This window comes from Bos indicus, chromosome 16 (assembly GCF_029378745.1).
Source record: "Bos indicus isolate NIAB-ARS_2022 breed Sahiwal x Tharparkar chromosome 16, NIAB-ARS_B.indTharparkar_mat_pri_1.0, whole genome shotgun sequence".
Taxonomy (NCBI): domain Eukaryota; kingdom Metazoa; phylum Chordata; class Mammalia; order Artiodactyla; family Bovidae; genus Bos; species Bos indicus.
This window is the reverse complement of record NC_091775.1, coordinates 32,834,113-32,853,530: the sequence shown is the minus strand read 5'-3', so window position 1 is coordinate 32,853,530 and position 19,418 is coordinate 32,834,113. Positions and strand designations below refer to the sequence as shown.

Genomic DNA, 19,418 nt, shown 5'->3' with positions numbered 1-19,418 from the left:
GTTGGACTGTGAAGAAACCTGGGCGCCAAAGAATTGATGCTTTTGAACTGTGGTGTTGGAGAAGACTTTTGAGAGTCCCTTGGACTGCAAGGAGATACAGCCAGTCCATCCTAAAGGAGATCAGTTCTGGGTGTTCTTTGGAAGGAATGATGCTAAAGCTGAAACTCCAATACTTTGGCCACCTCATGCGAAGTGTTGACTCACTGGAAAAGACCCTGATGCTGGGAGGGATTGGGGGCAGGAGGAGAAGGGGACAACAGAGGATGAGATGGCTGGATGGCATCACTGACTCGATGGACATAAGTTTGGGTAAACTCTGGGAGTTGGTGATGGACAGGGAGGCCCAGTGTGCTGTGATTCATGGGGTCGCAAAGAGTTGGACACAACTGAGCGACTGAACTGAACTGACTGAATTGCCTTACAATATTGTGTTGGTTTCTGCCACACATCAACATGAATCAGCCATGGGTGTCTCTACACTTAAGAGAAACCAAAGCAGATGAGAGCCCAGATTAGCTTTGGATTTAGAATAGCCCTCTTTTGGTTCTGCCTAGAGGTTCCTAGGAAAGCGTGTGAGAAGGAATCAGGGAGAGGGCTCAGGCCAGGGATTGACCTCAGCTCAATTGACATCTGGGCCTGGATCCTTCTTTGTCCTGAGAGTTTTTTCCTATGCATTATAAAACATTTAGCATCGTCCTTGGCCTTTACCCACCAGATGACAGTAGCCCCCTCTCAGTTGTGACAACAAAAAATGTCCCCAGGCATTTCCAAATGTCTTCTAGGGATCAAAATCACCAGGTGTTGAAACTTTGGGAGTAAGGAGAGAATTGAGTGAAAAGACATTTGCTTATACCTGTAGTCTTGGGCTATGTGGCAAGAGCCATTTATCACTGTCTTGAATTATTGTCTAGAAAAAGTTGAGGTTTTCAGAATAGTTGCAGTCCATTGGGTGGCATGGTGAGCCCTGCAGGAAATGGTCAACTGCTCTCCAAAGGCCACGGCTAGGCTTAGAAACTTAAAAGGGAGAGGCACCTCTTCCTTCTCCCTGCCCCATCTCTGTCACCCTTCCTATCCCTTACTTTGTAACCCCAAACCACTGAATCACCAGGGATACTTATTAAAATGCACCCAGAGCCTTACTCCCTGGAGCCTTACTCATGTCCATTGAGGCAGTGATGCCATCCAATCATCTCATCCTCTGTCGTCCCCTTCTTCTACCTTCAGTCTTTCCTGGCATCAGGGTCTTTTCCAATGAGTTGGCTCTCTGCATCAGGTGGCCAAAATAATCAAGCCTCAACTTCAGCATCAGTCCTTACAATGAATATTCAGGGTTGATTTTCTTTAGGATTGATTGGTTTGATCTCCTTGCAGTCCAAGGGTCTCTTAAGAGTCTTCTTCAGCACCATAGTTTGAAGGCATCAGTTCTTCAGTGCTCAGCTTTTTTTATTGTCCAGCCCTGACATCAGTGCATGACTACTGAAAAAAACCATAGCTTTGATGACACAGACCTTTGTTGGCCAAGTAATGTCTCTGCTTTAATATAGCTTTCCTTCCAAGGAGCAAGCCTCTTTTAATTTCATGGCTGCAGTCACCAACCGCAGTGATTTTGGAGCCCCCCAAAATAAAGTATGTCACTGTTTCCATTGTTTCCCCATCTGTTTGCCATGAAGTGATGGGACCAGATGCCATGATCTTCGTTTTTTGAATGTTGAGTTTTAAGCTAGCTTTTTCACTCTCCTCTTTCACCTTCATCAAGAGGCTCTTTAATTTCTCTTCTCTTTCTGCCATTAGGATGGTGTCATCTGCATATCTGAGGTTACTGATATTTCTCCCTGCAATCTTGATTCCAGCTTGTGCTTCATCTTCATCCAGCCTGGCATTTCACATGATGTACTCTGCATAGAAGTTAAATAAGCAAGGTGGCAATATATAGCCTTGACATACTCCTTTCTGAATTTTGTTGTTCTGTGTCTGATTCTGTCACTTCTTGACCTGCATACAGGTTTCTCAGATGGCAGGTAAGGTCGTCTGGTATTCCCATCTCTTTAAGAATTTTCCACAGTTTGTTGTGATCCACACAGTCAAAGGCTTTAGCATAGTCAATGAAGCAGAAGTAGGTGTTTTTCTGGAATCCTCTTGCTATGTTAGACAATGACAGAAGGCAGAGCAGGGGCTTAGGGAGTGCTTGGGGTGACTTACATCTGTAATGAGGTGGTCAGGGAGGCCTCATTATAAGGGGTATTTGACCAGCTTGCAGGTGGTAAGAGACAGTCAGGCCTGTATGAATAGGCACAAGTTTTCCGCGAAGAAGGAGGAGGGAGTACAGAGCCACTGAGGTGGCAGTGAGCGTTCCTGGTGTGATGGAGGAAGAGCTCAGGCTCTTGTGATTGGAGCAGACTGAGTCATGGAGCAGTGGTTGGAGCGGAAGTTCGAGAAGGAGCAGGAGGCCAGATCCTGTAGAGCCCAGTGCAAACACTTTGATTTTTTTTGTTTGTTTTGGGTTTTTGTTTAGTTTTATTTTTTGATTCTTCAAATTACTTTTTAATTTTAATTTTTATCCTGCAAATGCTACTTGAAATAAGTAATCCAAGTGAATCCACAGACTTCAGTCAATTTAGGGTCAGAGATTTAGTGACTGGATGACTGGTATCTAAAATGAGTTTTGTAAACACAGACTCTAATACTTTGATTTGACTCTGAGGGAAGTAGGGTGGGGGCCACGGGAGGATTTTTAGCCAAGGACCGCTAGGATCAGATTTAAGACTTATGAGGATCTCCCTGGCTGCTGTCTGGAGTAGATACCAGGGGGGCAAGTGTAGAAGTTATCATTACTGTTGAAATTATGGCATGGTTTCTGCCCCCTAGGAATTTACCACGATCGTGGAGATAGAGCATGTACGGCTCTAACCAACGAGGAAGTGTTTGCTAAGTGATGTGAGTCACTCAGACCAGAAAAGTGCAATGGAAGTGCCTCCTGGGAGTCAGACTTTGTGGATGAGCTGGGCCTTACTATGGATAAACAAGATTTTTTTTTTTTTTTTTTTAGTGTAATGGTTATATGATTGACATTCACTAAACGGTACACATCTGAAGTATACAATTTGATTCATTTGGTCACACATAAATACCCAGGAAACGATCACACTGGTGAACATACCCCTTACCCTCCCACTCCCAGCCCCCTAAATTTTCTTGTGGTTTATAAGGCAAGATGGGAATTGTCATCAGGGCAGGAACGTAAGCAAAGGCACAGAGAGGGGAAATGAAGGAGCTTCTAAGGGGCAGAGGGAAACCATCCTGCCTGTCCTGCAGGGTCACATGAGGAACCCAGAGAAAGATGTCTCACAGGACAGCTTGAAGTAAATTACATGGGGCCCTTGATGCTGGGTTGCAAGGGTTAGCTCACAGAGGGACCAGAAGAAGTCTTTAAGTTTGTTGTGGTTTATGGTCAAAACTGGAGAAGGAAATGCAATCCAATCCAGTATTCTTGCCTGGAAAATTCCATGGACAGAAGAACCTGGCGGGCTACAGTTCATGGGGTCACAGAAAGTTGGCCACGATTGAGCACATCAGCACATGGTCAAAACAGAGTTTATTTGCTAAAATTCCATCTTTTAAAAACAACAGCAGCAACACCAAATTTTAGGTACTGTATCTTTTTGTAGTAAGTCCAAGAAAACATAGCTAAGTACATTTCTGCAGTGTTTCATACACATAAAATCAATTAAAGAAATAAAAAGAAACATTAGGTAATTTCGTAATTAGATAATTAAGAGATTCTTTAATACAACTTGGGCTTCACTGGTAGTTCAGCTGGTAAAGAATCCGCCTACAATGCAGGAGACTGGTTTGATTTCTGGGACCGGAAGATCTGCTGGAGATGGGATAGGCTACCCACTCCAGTATTCTCAGGCTTCCCTGGTAACTCAGACAGTAAAGAATCCGCCTGCAATGCGGGAGATTTGGGTTCAGTCCCTGGGTTGGGAAGATCCACTGGAGGAGGGAATGGCTACCCACTCCAGTATTCTTGTCTGGAGAATTCCACGGACAGAGGAGCCTGGTGGGTTACAGTCCATGGGGTCGCAAAGGGCTGGACATGACTGAGTGACGTTCACTTTAATACAACTACTTACAGTTGGAAAATAAATCCATTTGCCACCTGATGGTTCATCATAGCCCACATGTAAAAAGTACATCTAATCTTGTTCAGTTGCTAAGTTGTGTCCATCTCTTTGCAATCCCATGGACTGCAGCGTGTCAGGGTCCCTTGTCCTTCACTGTCTCCCTGAGTTTGCTCCAACTTATGGCCATTGAATTAGTGATGCTGTCTAACCAACTCATCCTCCGTCGTCTCCTTCTCCTTTTCTTTCAATCTTTCCCAGCATCAAGGTCTTTTCAAATGAGTCAGTTCTTTGCATCAGTGGCCAAAGTATTGGAGCTTCAGCTTCAGCTTCAGCATCAGTCCTTCCAATGAATATTTAGGACTAATTTCCTTTAGGATTGACTGGTTTGATCTCCTTGCAGACCAAGGGACTCTCAAGAGTCTTCTCCAACACCACACCACAGTTCAAAAGCATCAATCCTTCAGTGCTCAGCCTTCTTTATGGTCCAATTCACATCCATTCATGACTACTGGAAAAATCATAGCTTTGACTATACAGATCTTTGTCGGCAAAGTAATGTCTCTGCTTTTGAATATACTGTCTAGGTTTGTCATAGCTTTTCTTCCAAGGAGCAAGTGTCTTTTAATTTCATGACTGCAGTCACCATCTGCAGTGATTTTGGAGCCCAAGAAAATAAAGTCTGTCTCTGTTTCCACTGTTTCCCCATCTATTTGCCATGAAGTGATGGGACCAGATGCCATGATTTTCATTTTTTTAGCATTGAGTTTCAAGCCAGCTTTTTCACTCTTCTCTTTCACTTTCATCAAGAGGCTCTTTAGATATTCTTCACTTTCTGCAGAGGGGTATCATCTGCATATCTGACACCTTCCAACGTGGGAGGCTCATCATTTTTGCCTTTTCATGGGGTTCTTGCAGCAAGGATACTGGAGAGGGTTGCCATTTCCTACCCCTGGAGATCTTCCTGACCCAGGCATCAGGACTGTGCTAAACATGTTGCACATATAATACTTACATAACTCATTAAAATAGGGACACTTAAGGAGACTGAGGCTTGGATAGGTTTTTAAAAATGGCTTCCTGTCCCACAGCTACTGAGTAATGGAGACAGGTCTTGATCCTCCCATGAGAGTGGAAGTATTAGTCACTCAGTCCTATCTGACTCTTTGTGACCCCATGGACTGTAGCCCACCAGGCTCCTCTGTCCATGGAATCCTCCAGGCAAGAATACTGGAGTGGGTTGCTATGTCCTCCTCCGGGGGATCTTCCCCACCTAGGGATCAAACCCAGGTCTCCTACATTGCAGGCAGATTCTTTACCATCTGAGCCATCAGGGGAGCATCTGAACCTCCTATACTCACTAACAAGCTTTTTCAAAAGCATCAAGACACTGTCCATGCCATCCAGTTGGAAAAGATGAGAGACAAAGACATAAAAATAATTTCTGTGGCCATGATGAGAAATACCTCAACTATTCTTTTCCTCCAAAGAATCCGTGAAGTTTTCTTAATCATATGAAGTTCCAATTAAAACATCTCCTTTTTCCTTTGAAGCAGATAAGTCGTATCATATGCAACACTTTTTCACATGTTGCAGCATGCAGCCCTGTTAATTGCATCCGGCCTGCCTCTGGTGTTCCCAGCAGCCTCGTGTCCTGAATATAATCATTCAAATTGAAGCACACGTGCATCTCTAATGGGCCAGCATCTCTTGTCTGTAACACTAGGCAGGGTGGCTTAGGCCGTGTGCAAAGTCACTACAGCCCAGGTTAATTTGGTTTCTTATATAGAACAACTTTGGTCTGACATTTAACATTTCTTCCTTTGACTTTTTTTTTTTTTTTTCTTTTTGGTCTTTCTGAGCTCATTACCCAGCATCTTTTATATTCATTCTTTTTTCCATACAAGATCAGTGCTGGAGTCCAATCATGATAAAAAGCCTGGGGTCTGGATGAGGCCTGGAAGGCTAGGAAATTTCAGGTTCACAGAGCAGGTCTGTGGGCCAGCTGTGATTCCAGGGCCTGGCTGAGCTGCCATCACTGCGGTACTGGTTCTTTGGGTTGTCTCAGACCTCACCTGGAACAGACTCTGTCATGCACCCAGTCCCCTCTTTCATGCCCCTCTTTCTCGTTGTCACTAACTTTGGAGAATGAGCCCTGCTGTGTCCCCTTTGCCCAGCTGAGTGAAACACTCAGGGACTTTCTTGAGTTCCCACAGGGGGTCAGCAAGAATGGCAGCTTGTGAAGGTGGTCACTCTTCTCAACAAAGAGCACTGGGATGTCACTGCTTGTCATACTTTCTAATCGGTTCTCTGCCTTGTTTGTGCATTTGGGAACTCTGAACAACAGAAGTAAAGGATATTAATGTTTATTTGTCCATTCTTGCTGGGTAGATTCAGCATGACAGCTGGTGAGTAGAGTCTCATGTGAGAGACATTCTGGATTCCCCAATCCTTTGCATCCCCTCGATCTTGCATGTCCCATCAAACACATGTGGGCAGTGAGATGCTAGATCAGGGCTGAGGAGCATGGAGGAACCAGATCTTCCTGAGGAAGCAATCACACCCACTGGTTAGTACTTTGGGGTATCCTTAGATGCCAGGTTTTAGAGTCTTCTTCGTAGTAATACCAATGGCTAAGTGAAATTTGTTTTTTCTCCTTCTGAAATTACCAAGTTGGAAAAGCCCCAGTTCTTTTGAGACATTTGAATTCAAATATATGAATGTTCAGGTATGAATGAGAATGTTTATGTGGCAGCCTAGATGGGAGAAGGGGCTGGGGGAGAATGGATACATGTATATGTATGGCTGAATCCTCCGCTGTTCATCTGAAACTAGCACAGCATTGTTCATCGGCAATACCCCAATACAAAATAAAAAGTTAAGGGAAAAAAAAATTTGTTTTCTTGGGTCAGATTCACCTGAGGTTTGCTATCTGTTGTTTTGCAAACTGCCAATTTTGCTGTTTCCAGTCAAAACAGAGAATCATTAATATGGACACTTGTCTTTGGGAATAGGACTGCTGGGGAGAACGCTGAGCTGGAAAGGACATGGATGGGGAATGTGGCGGGGGGTGGACAGGGGGCGGGAGGCAGACCCTAGGGTGGAAAGATTACAAGGTGTGTGAGGGTCAAGTCCCTTGATCTTCTGGGAAACTGCCTGCCTTGGGAACAAAACATTGCATTCTTGGAGTTCTAGCCACCATTCTGGGCCTCATGGGATAGCATTTATGGAAGAAGAAAGTTTAGGGACCAAGTGGAAAGAAACTGCCTTTGAAGAACAGTTTAAATCTTGTTGAGCTTGTCACTAGAGGCCTCTAGAATAATAAACCAGGAGCAAACATCAGCAGGCGTTTGCACAACTCACGCTGGACTCTGACTCCAGCTGTTGTCTTCCTCACAGACCCAGAGGCTTTGTGGGAATGCACTCTAAGTACTCTTTCGGCCAAAATAAAGCTGGGGAAAAAAATCCTGTCCTCAAAACTGGCTTGAGTGTTTATTGCCGAGGAGATGATCCCTTAGAAGATGAAGTGGGACAGAAAGCAGTGAAGACGCTAGTAAACAGCTTGGTTTGCCAGGGCGGTAGCTCTTGCTCTCCGGCTCGGGTCCCACAGACTTCCCACGCTCATTAGCAGCCCTGCCTCGTGTGTGGAAACCTGGCTGCTGGCTCTTGGAAAACAAGCACATTGCCTGCTTGCTGGGGCCTAACCCTCCTGGACCAGGTGTGTGGCATGGACGAGGAGTTTTCCCTTCAGTAGATTTTTCTTGGTGGCCTGCTGATGAGCTGGCCTGATGGTTAAAAACGTTCTTTGCATATCAACATTATTTTCTTGGGAACTTAGAGAAAAGAGTAATAGATTGTGTATTGAGGAGAGAATAGAGGATCTGTTCTGGTAGTTTAAGAAAGCTTCAGGTAAAGGGAAGCTACCTAGATTATGGTTGACTCACTTTAGGCTCTTTAGTCAGGCAGAACAAGTGCTGTTGGAAAACTATATTAGCTTTAGATTTGAAGGAATTTATTTCATGGCCATTTTTATAAGATACAACTAGCTCACATAGACAAAATAAATGACAGATGGACCAAGACCGACTTCATTATTGATCGTTTTAGCTTTGGTTGAGTTCTTTCAATTTGTTTATTTGACAAATGTTTGTTGGGCCCTGCAGTGAAGGAGACACTATTCTAGACTTGGAGGAATTAAAGATGGGAAGGATATTTCCTCTTAAGGGGCTGACAGTCTAACAGACAAAGAGTTCTGCAAATAAAAACTACAGATAATAAGATAGTTTCAAGAGTGGAGTTGTAGGAAAGCAGGATGGTGACTGATTTCTGTTTTATCTTTTTTTTTTTTTGGTGCAGGGAGGGTTTTGAGGTCCAGGCTATAATCTGGAAGACCATGATGACGTGAGAAATGCTGAAAGCTTTCTCATGGCTTTGAGCAAGGAGAGGAGGGACCATTCAAGAGCTTTTAGGAAAGACCGTTTCCTACACTTCGTGATTGGATTGAAGGGACTAGGATGAGGCAAGAAGGTTCTAGATTTCTAGCCTGGGTCCCTGAGTGGATAATAGCACTATTTAGTTTGATAGTGACTATTGAAATAAGAATAGGATTAGAGGAAAATAAAATGAATTTTGACTGGTCAGTTTGAAGAGTGTTTATCTGGATGATGTTTTCCAGGGGCCTGTAAGGCTTAGTGTTCAGGAGAAAGGCCAGGTAGGGCTGGAGATGGACAATTCCCAGTCACTGGGATACAGATGGCTGTGGAAGCCATGGGTTGGGATGCCCTTGCCCGAGGCAGAGAGATTTATGATGTCTTAGATCAATGTGCGGGAATACACATGAGGCAACCTTAGACAGCCATTAGATTATGAGAGACCTCCAGGGGACGAAGCAGGACACCGATTTTCCTGAAACAACCCTAGAAGAAGTAGAAGAGCTAGGGATCGGAAAACCGTTTTCTGGCGTTCTCTTTGTCCTTTTGTAGCAGTCAGTAAGTGGGCAGACATAGGTGTCTGCATGAGCAACTGAGCGTGCACACACTCATACTAACTTCATTTATCCCTGACTTTCCTTCTAAGGACCTTTTGTTGTTTAGTCACTAGCTAAGTTGTGTCCAGCCTCCTCTGTTCATGGAATTCTCCAGGCAAGAATACTGGAGTGGGTTGCCATTTCCTCCTCCAGGGGATCGTCCTGACCCAGGGATCAAACCCACGTCTCCTACGTCTCCTGTAGGGAGTTCTTTACCATTGAGCCACCAGGGAAGCCCCTTAAAGACCTTTATCAGTTTCCTAAGTGTTTTCTTGAATTCCTCTCCATGATGCATGTGGAATAATAATAATTTTGTATTATTTTTGAAAGATGAGAATGTTTTGAGCACAGAATCCTTAGGTTGAAAATTTAGGATGAAAACGTTGCCCAGATGCTGTCAGTCCATTTTCCAAGGTGCTGAAATAAAAATCAGGACTCCAAAAATAGAGGATTGGCTGTGCACAGATTCCTGTTATTCCAATCTGACTTTGTGAGATCACAACATGAGTCAGGACAGGACAGTATGAAAGTATTTGAGTCCACACACTAGGTAGCATGCCAGACTGCATACTAAGCCCATTCCCTTTCTGGGTCCAGGTTTCTTTTGGTGCGAACTGAACTGGAGGGCACTCCCCTAGTCCATCTCCTGGGGCCACAACAGTCCTTTCCTGTCCATGTCAGGAGAACTCAGCATGTGTGAGCCTTCCATGATTCTGAGGGCTTCTTTTCCCCCTGTTTATTCCTACTCTCCCAGGAAGCAGTATTCCCTTTATTCCATAACTTACAGAAGACTCTGTCTGTTGACCTTTCCTCTTTGAAGTTTTGAGGTGCACTAAAATATTTACAGTATGTAGACCAGCACTTGAAAGGGATTTTAGTTTCCCTAAGATATATCTTTTGGCTTACTGAGGCCTTTTGATGCTAAGAACTCACTTAAGGTTTCAGATCAAGGGTGGCTTGATTTAGGGAACACCTCTTGACATCCATCAGCAATGGCAGACTCACTAATCCACCCATCTCGCTTTCCTCTGGATGAGACAGTGGTGGGTTCTGGGCTTTGCCACTTCCTGGATGTCAGGGGCCATCCTAGTTGTGGGCACAGCTGCAGTGCTCCTGATGGATTTGTCACCACCTTGGGAACTGGGAGGGGAGTGCTGGGCTCCATGTGCCTGAGCGTGTGCTGGTTGGTCCCAGACTAGAGGGGGCAGCAAGGGGACCTGGTACTACATAGTCCAGGAGCCAAGAGGGCTCCTTGGAGTCTGAACTCAGAGAGAACAGGAACCAAGATCCTCAGCCTGCTGCACAGCTAACATGTATTGTTTGTTCCATGTGGGAAGTCAAGCAGCAAACAGCAGCAGGCTAAGTGAGGAAGGTACTTCAGGGAGAGTGTGAAAACCAAGAAAGAAGAGAGAAAATGAGTCCTCGGCGTTAGGCAGTTTTTGTGGAGGGGATGTATCTTTTGTACTCCAGCTGCAGATGTCAGAGTCAAATCCAGATTCTACAGGAATCTAAAATCAACTATGATGTGTGGATGGGGCTGCTCTTATAAATCCCTTTTTCCTATGATGCTGCTTCAGGTAGTAGGTTAACAAAAATATTCTAAGTAAGCAATTAATTTGAGCTTTCTTGAAACCAAATAGTTTGGTGGCTTGAAAGCATAAGCCATGGGGAGCAGATTGCTTTTGAATGCCAGTCTCTGATTTCTCACCCTGCCTCTAATTAGGTAGTAGATGTGGGAATTAAAAAATGACTTATGAAACAACCACAGGATAAAATACCATGTGGTCATTTAAAAAAATCACATTTTCAAATGACATGTATTGATTGACAAGGAAAAATGCCCAGTATGTAATATTATGTGAAAAAGTAAGAAACTGTATTTTTGACACATATGGGGGCCCAAATATTTCCTTTTGATTAAATGAACATTTCATAGGTGAAGGTGGTGAAAACCTTATGTCTGTGCAAAATTCTGAGTCCATTGATGAAGATAGTTGTTTGGCTCTTGCAGTGGAAAATCATGGACTAGAGGTCAACTAGTCTGGGTATAGTCCAAGCTTTTAACCCTTTTGGGGGCTCAGTTTTCTTATTTGGAAACTGAGGTGATGGTCTGCTTTAGAATGGTCCCTAGGGATACTTTTGGGTCCCACATGTGCTGAGTTTTGGTCAGGGACTTGGACAAAGCAGCTGAGAAGGGGTGCCACAAACAGGTCTCATATGGTTTGCATCACTTCATCAGTCAGACTTGGTCAACCTTGACCTCCTATTGTTTCTCATCATTTTCTGTGACCGTCTTGAGTTTCTACCCCTCTGAGCCACTCCTCCCTGCTGCTGTGTAAAGAGGCCTCTTGATTTATTAATCAATTAATCAGTGCATGCTGAGGAGCTGTTCAGGGTAGTTAAACAGAGAAAACAAAATGCTGGAGCCCGTAATCAAGATGGATCATGACGAAGAGTGAGCCTCCCATGGCTGATCTCCCTGCCCACCCTGGCTGCCCCACACTGCCCCCCTCACCCCCAGCTCATCAAATCCCGCTCAGCCCTGAGGGAGTTTCCACCCTATAAAAGATACCGCAAATTTCAGAAGGGAAGAATTTCTTCTAATGTCCTCAGGAAAATACACGTTGAGATAAGCCTCATGAGTTACTTGCAGCGGTTGTGGAATCTCAAAAGTTCAACCAGGCCCCCAAACAGCACAGGGGCTCTGTCCATTTCTGCAGACATTGTACCCTACAGTGTGCCTACTGTATCCCCATTTCCCTACACAGAGTCATGGAGCTGGAAGACCCCTACAATAAAGATAGGCCATGGCCCTGAGTGACAGATGAGAGGTTCAGAGAGGCTCCGTAAGTTGTCCAAGGTCACACAGCTAATGAGTAGCAGAACTGGAACTAGAATCCAAGTGTTTTGATAACCGGTTAACACACCTGGTGCTTGTTTCTCTGTGCAGTCCTGCTTTCCTACAAAAATTAAAGCAAAGTAAGTGAAGAAAGGAGCTTCCCAAGTGCTGCTAGTGGCAAAGACCCTGCCTGCCAACGTAGGAGCTGTAAGAGAGACTCGGGTTTGATCCCTGGGTTGGGAAGATCCCTTGGAGGAAGGTATGGCAACCCACTCCAGTTTTCTTCCCTGGAAAATCCCGTGGACAGAGGAGCCTGGTGGGCTATAGTCCATAGGGTTGCAAAGAGTTGGACATGACTGAAGCGACTTAGCATACATGCACACACACAAATGAAAGAAATTATCTTCATTAAATTCACTTTCTGGTTTCTTTTACATATATGCTTCTGAGCAAAAGAGTTTTTAATAGTTTTAGATGAAGTTTCTGGGGAAAAGTATCTTGGACTGTTTATGAAGGAGATATTTTTCTTCTGATGGTTCAGAATGTCAGCTACATGGGTGTGGGCGTGGCCAGCCTGCTGGGGGCTGACGGTAAACATGGGAGCTCTGGAGGGGTTTGTTGGACTGGGGGCTGACGGTAAACATGGGGGCTCTGGAGGGGTTTGTTGGACTGCTGGAGAGGCTATATCTCTGGGCTAGAATCTGTTCAGTTGGTTTTTCTTCCAGTGGAACTTAGCAAACGATGATAATGAGGCCAGGGTTTTCTTGGAATAGAATCTCTGTTCTGGGTCACAAGCAGTACCTCCATCTGCTACCAAGTTTTCATCGTTCATGGGTTGGGGCACAGAGCATCAGTCCAGAGTGCCTGCACTCACCCCCACCAGGCCCGGATACCCATTTGTGTCTGCTTCACCCATTTGTGAACACTTTGGGAGCATCCAGGTATGCCTATAAAGTTACCGTGGACACAAGGGGAAAAGTCTGGAACGTTCTTATTTGACTAGCCTGGTAAGGAGGATGCTTAGAAATATATATATATACACACACACACACACACACATATAATTAATTCCTTAACATCTCCATTATAAAATATTACATTTGTCAAATGTGTTTGTCAACTAGAGGCTCGTCTGCCAATCTGGCTGCTCATTTCTGCTGGATGTCAATCAAACAGTCCAACTTCTTGGATATGTGAAGGGCTTAACTCATAAACTAGACATCTGAATTGCACTTACCAGCCTTGATTTATAGGCTCTCCTTTTTTTTGTTTGTTTGTTTATGTGTTCTCCAGGATCCTGCTTTCCCGGCGGTGATTCACGACAAGCTCCAGGTCCCCAATACCATCCGGAAGGCATGGAATGACAGGGACAACCGCTGTGACATTTGTGCCACACACTTGAATCAGCTGAAGCAGGAGGCCATTCAGATGGTGCTGACCCTGGAACAGGCGGCTGGCAGTGAGCACTTTGATGGCTCCCCTGGCTCCCCGCCACCCCTCTCCAACGTCCCCACTCTGGTGGGGCCCCGGCACGTGGGGGGGCTCCAGCAGCCCAGGGATTGGGCTTTTGTGCCCGCCTCCTATGCCCCCTCCAGCTACACAGCCTTCGTCACCAATAAGCATAGCAGCAAACCCAACAGCCTTGGGGTCAGCAATGGGGCGGAGAAGAAGAGTGGGTCTCCAACCCACCAGGCCAAGGTCAGCCTCCAGATGGCCACCAGTCCCAGCAACGGGAACATCCTCAGCTCAGTGGCCATCCAGGCTCACCAGTACCTGGACGGCACCTGGTCCCTGTCGAGAACCAACGGGGTCACCCTGTATCCCTACCAGGTAAGTAGCCTCTGAGTGAAAAAGGACAGGGTTGGCTACAGTCAAAGCAAAGAAGTGGGTAGCACTTTCTTTCTCTACTTTGTCCCTCTGGGAACTCCCCAGTGCAGAGCCTAGTGTTTCCATGTAGCCCTGCTGGATGATGCTAAATAGGGATGAAATGTCTGAGGGACCAGTGATCCGAGATGGCGCTCTGTTTCCATTGTCTATACCATCAAAAGAGAGGGAGATTCTCTTCTTAATTTCTCCCACCTTGACCGACCATAACTCTTTTCTATTTGCATCTCACTTTAAATACTATGGGATTAGGTTACCAAACATGTGTTCCCCTTTTCTTATTTTCTCTTTTCTGTTATTTAAATTAGCATACACTCTCAAATTTCCCTACAGAAATAACAGAGCAGGTCTTAAGTCTGCCAAGGAATCTAAAAAAGTTCTCTTAATTTTTCTCGGGTGAGTTTTCTGCTGGAGGACGGTTGGGTTTACCACATGTGCTCTCTGTGTCCGCTGCATCACTCATGGTGGGAAGCAGCAGAAAGTGTTGACGTTGAGTGTACTGATCGGGGTGGATAATTAGTGCAACAGTTGGTCTCAAGTTATTTCTCACTTGTGTCCCTGTTGTATGGGGTGTTTGGTGGGTACTCTTCCACTGTGACATAGGGCCCTAGGCTCCTCCATCTATCGATAGCATGTCACCATTTTCCAGTGGTCTCAGAGTCTTCCACGATGTCTTGTACAACCAGCCAGGAACTGGAGAAAGAGAGAGAGGGTGGAGGATCTCCCAGGAAGAGGTGGGGGGCCCAGCCTGAAGCGGGTGAGATTTCAGTTCTTCTGGCCCCATCTTCCCTCAGGGGAGGCTGAGAAAACCAGTCTACCCATGGGTCCGGGAGAAAAAAGAAACAAGTTGAGTGAATGCATAGCATAGTCTTTCTTTCATGGGATAGAGGTACAGGGAAACATAAAATGAATTGAACGCAGCTGATAAAATTCCTGGTGACTTTTCTAGGGTGTAAAAGGGAGTATAGATTGTTTCTCTTGATATCTTGAAAGAAAGTGGGGAGCGTGGATCTTTATCTTGAGAAGTTAGTGATCTTGGATGGCCAAACTTTTCGTTTACCTGATGATGCTTTATAGTTTACAAAATATAGAGCACACATCATTTTATTTAAACCCCCGCCCCACCACCACCATACGCCTGTGAGGTCAGCAGGACAGATGTTGGATCTTCCTCTTACAGATGGGGAAACAGGATGCTTAAAGAAATGGAATAATTACCTGTGGCCACACAGCTGGTGCCAGAGTAGCACCAGGTCTTCCCTGCCCAGAAGAATGGCTTTCCCTGCTCTGGCTGCTTCCAACTTTCTGAGCTTACCCCAGAATACTTATCTCAACATCTTTTCCAGCTATGGTTTCTTTTAAGACATGGTACACCAAAAAAAAGGCCTCCTATTTTGACCTGTGGGGGCCTGCCTGCCACTTCACTTTTGGACAGAATTTTCTGGGCTGTGGATAAAAATATAATGAGAAACCAGTGGCACCCTGGGTGGGACTTCATAGTCTGATGCTTGAATATAACCATCTAGGGCAGGAACAGAATAGCTTCTTTTCATTATTGAATAATATGCTTTTTTTTTTTTTTTTTTTGGTTTGTAATTTAAAAATAGTTTTAGAAATTATAAAAAGTGATACATGTCTGTTGTAAAATAAAAATTTAAAAACATGAAAAAGTTTAAGACAGACTTTAAAAAGCAACAACAGCCAGAAATAGAAATTCACAGCATTTGGGTATATTTCCTCCCAGGATTTTATACGCATGCAGTTTCTAAAATTGTGATAATTTTCAGTTCTCTGATCTGCTTTTTGCTTAATATACTTCATGGTATTTTCCCACCATTATATATTTTTCTAAAATAGGATCTTTAATGGTAGCCTAATATTCCATTATATAAATACTACCCATATATGAATATGTCCTGATTTATATAACCAACCATCAATTATTCGAGTTTAGGTTTTTACTACTATAAATAAAATTCTCTGGTGCACATCCTTCTACCCAGGTCATATTTTCAACACATCCTGGGTTGTGCTAGCTACACACTCACTCATGTTACACAGACAACTCACATTTCACCTTCCAGGGCCCCAGAGCACTTGTAACATGTATCAGGCGCTAGTTAGAAGATTCAGCTGCTGCACAGCACTGGTGAGTGAGGACAGAAGAACTTGGAACTGGAGCTTTCATATAAAATATCTAGAGTATGGGGAAAGTCTGTGTAGGGGGTGGGGGGCTGAATAGGCTGCTTAAAAGGAAGACTGGGGATTACTGGTACATTTAAAATAATGTGTGCAGCAATTCTTTCTGCTCTTCCTTCCCCATGCTCCACCTCAGAGGAAAAAGAATTTCCTGTACAATAACCAGTGTCTATAAGCTCTCCCAAGTGCCAGACACTATGCTGTTTGTTGGTTGGGGCTCCTGCCATGGGCTGGAAACCCAGGCTCCTGTCCTGTAGTCCTTAGCGGAGAAGGCAGGGGAACTATGTGTTATAATCCAGGGAGGTGCTTGCAAGTATAGACAGATGCCTAGTGTGCTCTGAGAGCCTGCAGAAGGGCTTGAAGTCCAGCCCATGGGGCAAGGGTGTGTTGATGTGGCCAAAGGCAGGCACAAAGGTGATTCACGCAGCTACCAACTTGAGATCATCCTGGATACATTCAATTGCTTCTTTCCAACTCAGAACAGACTAATTTCTGCATTTCCCCTGGGCAGTAGTTAAAGGGATCAGAGGAAATCTCTCTGGGATAAAGAGATTTGGTGCCTGGTAAACCAATGTCCCCGTGTTGTGACTATGTTATCCTCATGCCCTAGGGTGGGGGCTCTGGGTCTGGCTAGACTGCGTGGCTCCTCTTATGGACATCTCCCTGCAGTAAATATTCTGCAGTTCACAGTCTGGCCAGCTCACCAGAGATGGTTGACTGCTCTGAAAGCTGACCTCACTTTTCCTGCTCACCCTTACTCCCACTTCCCTCCCCACAGAGCAGATGGTCCTCTGGCTTAGTGCCAAAGTCTTTCTCTGGGCAGAGAAGTACTATCTAGACTTTGTTGCTGCCAAGGGCACTGCTCCACACCAGCAAACCTGGAGCCTGTAGAAGCAAGGGAGAAGAGGACGCTGTTCTGCCATTTAAGTTCAGGGGGATGACAAGAATGAGGACGGGCTTTGCAGCAGTGAGCAGAGTAAAACCTCTGTATGGGAGAGAGGTGTCCCTCAAGCCCCTCAAGTTCCCTGTTTCCCACAGCACTGTGTGTCTGTGAGAGTGAAAAAGTGAAACTGTTAGTCGCTCAGTTGTGTCCAACTCTTTGAAACCCCGTGGACTTAGCCCGCCAAGCTCCTCTGTCCATGGGATTCTCCAGGCCAGAATACTGGAGCGGGTTGCCATTCCCTTCTCCAGGGGATCTTCCCGACCATTTGCAGGCGGATTCTTTAATCCTATGAGTCCCCAGGGATGCAGTCTTCAAAGGCTGCAGTAGGAAGATTTCTTGATTCTCTTTTGCTAGATCCTTCATGTTTCTCAACTACCTCCAGAAAGAGTGGGAACCTATAAGCATTGCAGATAAATAAGAATCTATCCAGACAGGTAAGAAAAATAGTAATTTGGGAAGCATTGAGATTATATAAAAACAAACTGCAGATAATTTTTTTCATTAAATATCATAGCAAGTTGATTTCACAGAAGTTGACAAGGTGGACTGTTTCAAAGAAAGATGTTCTTTATTAACGTACAGACATTTAACATAGTCACTGCAATATTCTAGAACTTTCATTTTATCACATGAGTTTTAGCTTTGAGAAAACATGTCTGGATTAATTTCTTGTAGTTCACCACAGATTAATTATAAACCTCTTTTGAATGGCAACTGCTTTTCCCCAATTTACATTTATTACAGGAAAGGCTTTACACATAATACTCTAATCACAGAATGTTCGTGTTAGAATCCACTTCTGTAGGATAGTAATTGCCTTTTGCACCATGGTGGGAGATTTAGAGATGGTTCTGCCTAGTTCACGAGCATGGCTCCACCAACTGTTGAATCTTTTTTTAGTAGCTTAGTATTTTAGTCTCTTTCCTTATGAATGAAATCCCTACCTTGCAAGAGAACAATTTTTTAAAAAGTATGAACATATTTTATGAACTATAACACAGGGATCCCAATATCATCTGTCTAGAAACCAAGGCTGAGAGATTTGAAGTTTCTTTTGGGTAGAGTATCCTGATTCTGTTTGATGTCTTTTGTTTCTTGAGAACATAGATTTATTTATTCTCGTGTCTCTGACAGCAACTAACATATATAAAAAAAAGGGCTACTCATTAGGGAAAGTTCCAGTCTCAAGGATACACTAAAGTTGTTTCTCCTGACTGGCCTTAAATTTAGGAAAAAATTCCAGGGGACAAGGCCTATCTAGACCTCAAGGTTCTGGGTGGAAACCACCAGTTAATTGGCTCCAAGCTAACCTTTAACCTGAAGTATCTTAATGATATAAATCCTTGGGTGCAATGAAAGTAGTCCAGGTGGTTTTTGATGTCACACTCAAAATAGGGACATTTGAAAGGGTTAAAGCGTTTTATTTTATGAGACTTTGATAAACTGAAGTTGTCAAGAAAATTCAGGAATACGTTAAATTAATACATAGGTGGTAAATCCATGATGAATCCTTAACGTGATGAGGTATTCAATGTGCATTCCTTGATTTGAGGATATGTGTTTGATAAAAGTTATCCTGCTTTCTCAAAAAACATCCATTAGAATCAATGTTAGGAATAATTCCAGACTGAACTCTGGCTGAAGTCATGTGGGATTGTCTCATATCTTTAGGAGTTAATTGTGTATAGTAAGCAGAGGCCTGGGCTTCCCTGGTGTCTCAGATGGTAAAGGATCTACCAGCAATGCAGGAGACCCAGGTTTGATCCCTGGGTCTGGATGATCCCCTGAAGAAGGAAATGGCAACCCTCTCCAGTATTCTGGCAGAGGCACTTTTGGACTTTGTATTTGAAGATACAGGCAGGAGCGAGGCAATAGCAGCACCAACCTGAAAGCGGCTCCAAGCTTGCTTGGCGGTATCCAGGCCTTGGTCTTCTGAAGTCAGAAGCTCTGGGAAGACTTGGTGCTGATCCTTTTATAGAGGACTTCCAGGTGCCTTGGAAGAGGAGGGTGGACTCTGAGGCTCACTCATGTGCCAGTGCTCAGAGGCTTTGACTGTGATGGATCTATGGAACCCAGAAGCACATGGAGAGTACAGCTGTTGCCTTGGGGGATGAGGTGCACACATGTTCTTTCCTCACTGAGCCACTTTTCACAAAGGAGTAGGGCAGGTGTCTGCTGTGTGTTAGTAGTGGAGGATTTCCATTCATGTTGTTTGCAGCCCTACACAGTCAGATGCCTGTTCCTCAAATACACAAAATGCCTTTCTTGGGCCAGCCCTAGTGCCAATTTGCTGCTGCTCTGTCCAGGCAGGCCAATAACATAAAGTGTTGCACTTTGATAAACTATGACATCAGAAAGATCATTCGACATCATGAGATTTTGTTTTCTCCTGTTTATAGATGGCCA

General features: G+C 44.5%; 1 protein-coding gene across 1 annotated transcript in view; it reads left to right on the top strand.

Moving 5' to 3' along the window:
* The window catches only part of KIF26B (kinesin family member 26B), a 517,976-nt gene that overhangs the window by 181,514 nt on the left and 317,044 nt on the right, over nucleotides 1-19,418 (top strand). The window contains exon 3 of the mRNA XM_070768089.1: nucleotides 13,280-13,816. Within this exon, the coding sequence (XP_070624190.1) occupies nucleotides 13,280-13,816 (537 nt within the window). The remainder of the gene's footprint in view (nucleotides 1-13,279; nucleotides 13,817-19,418) is intronic.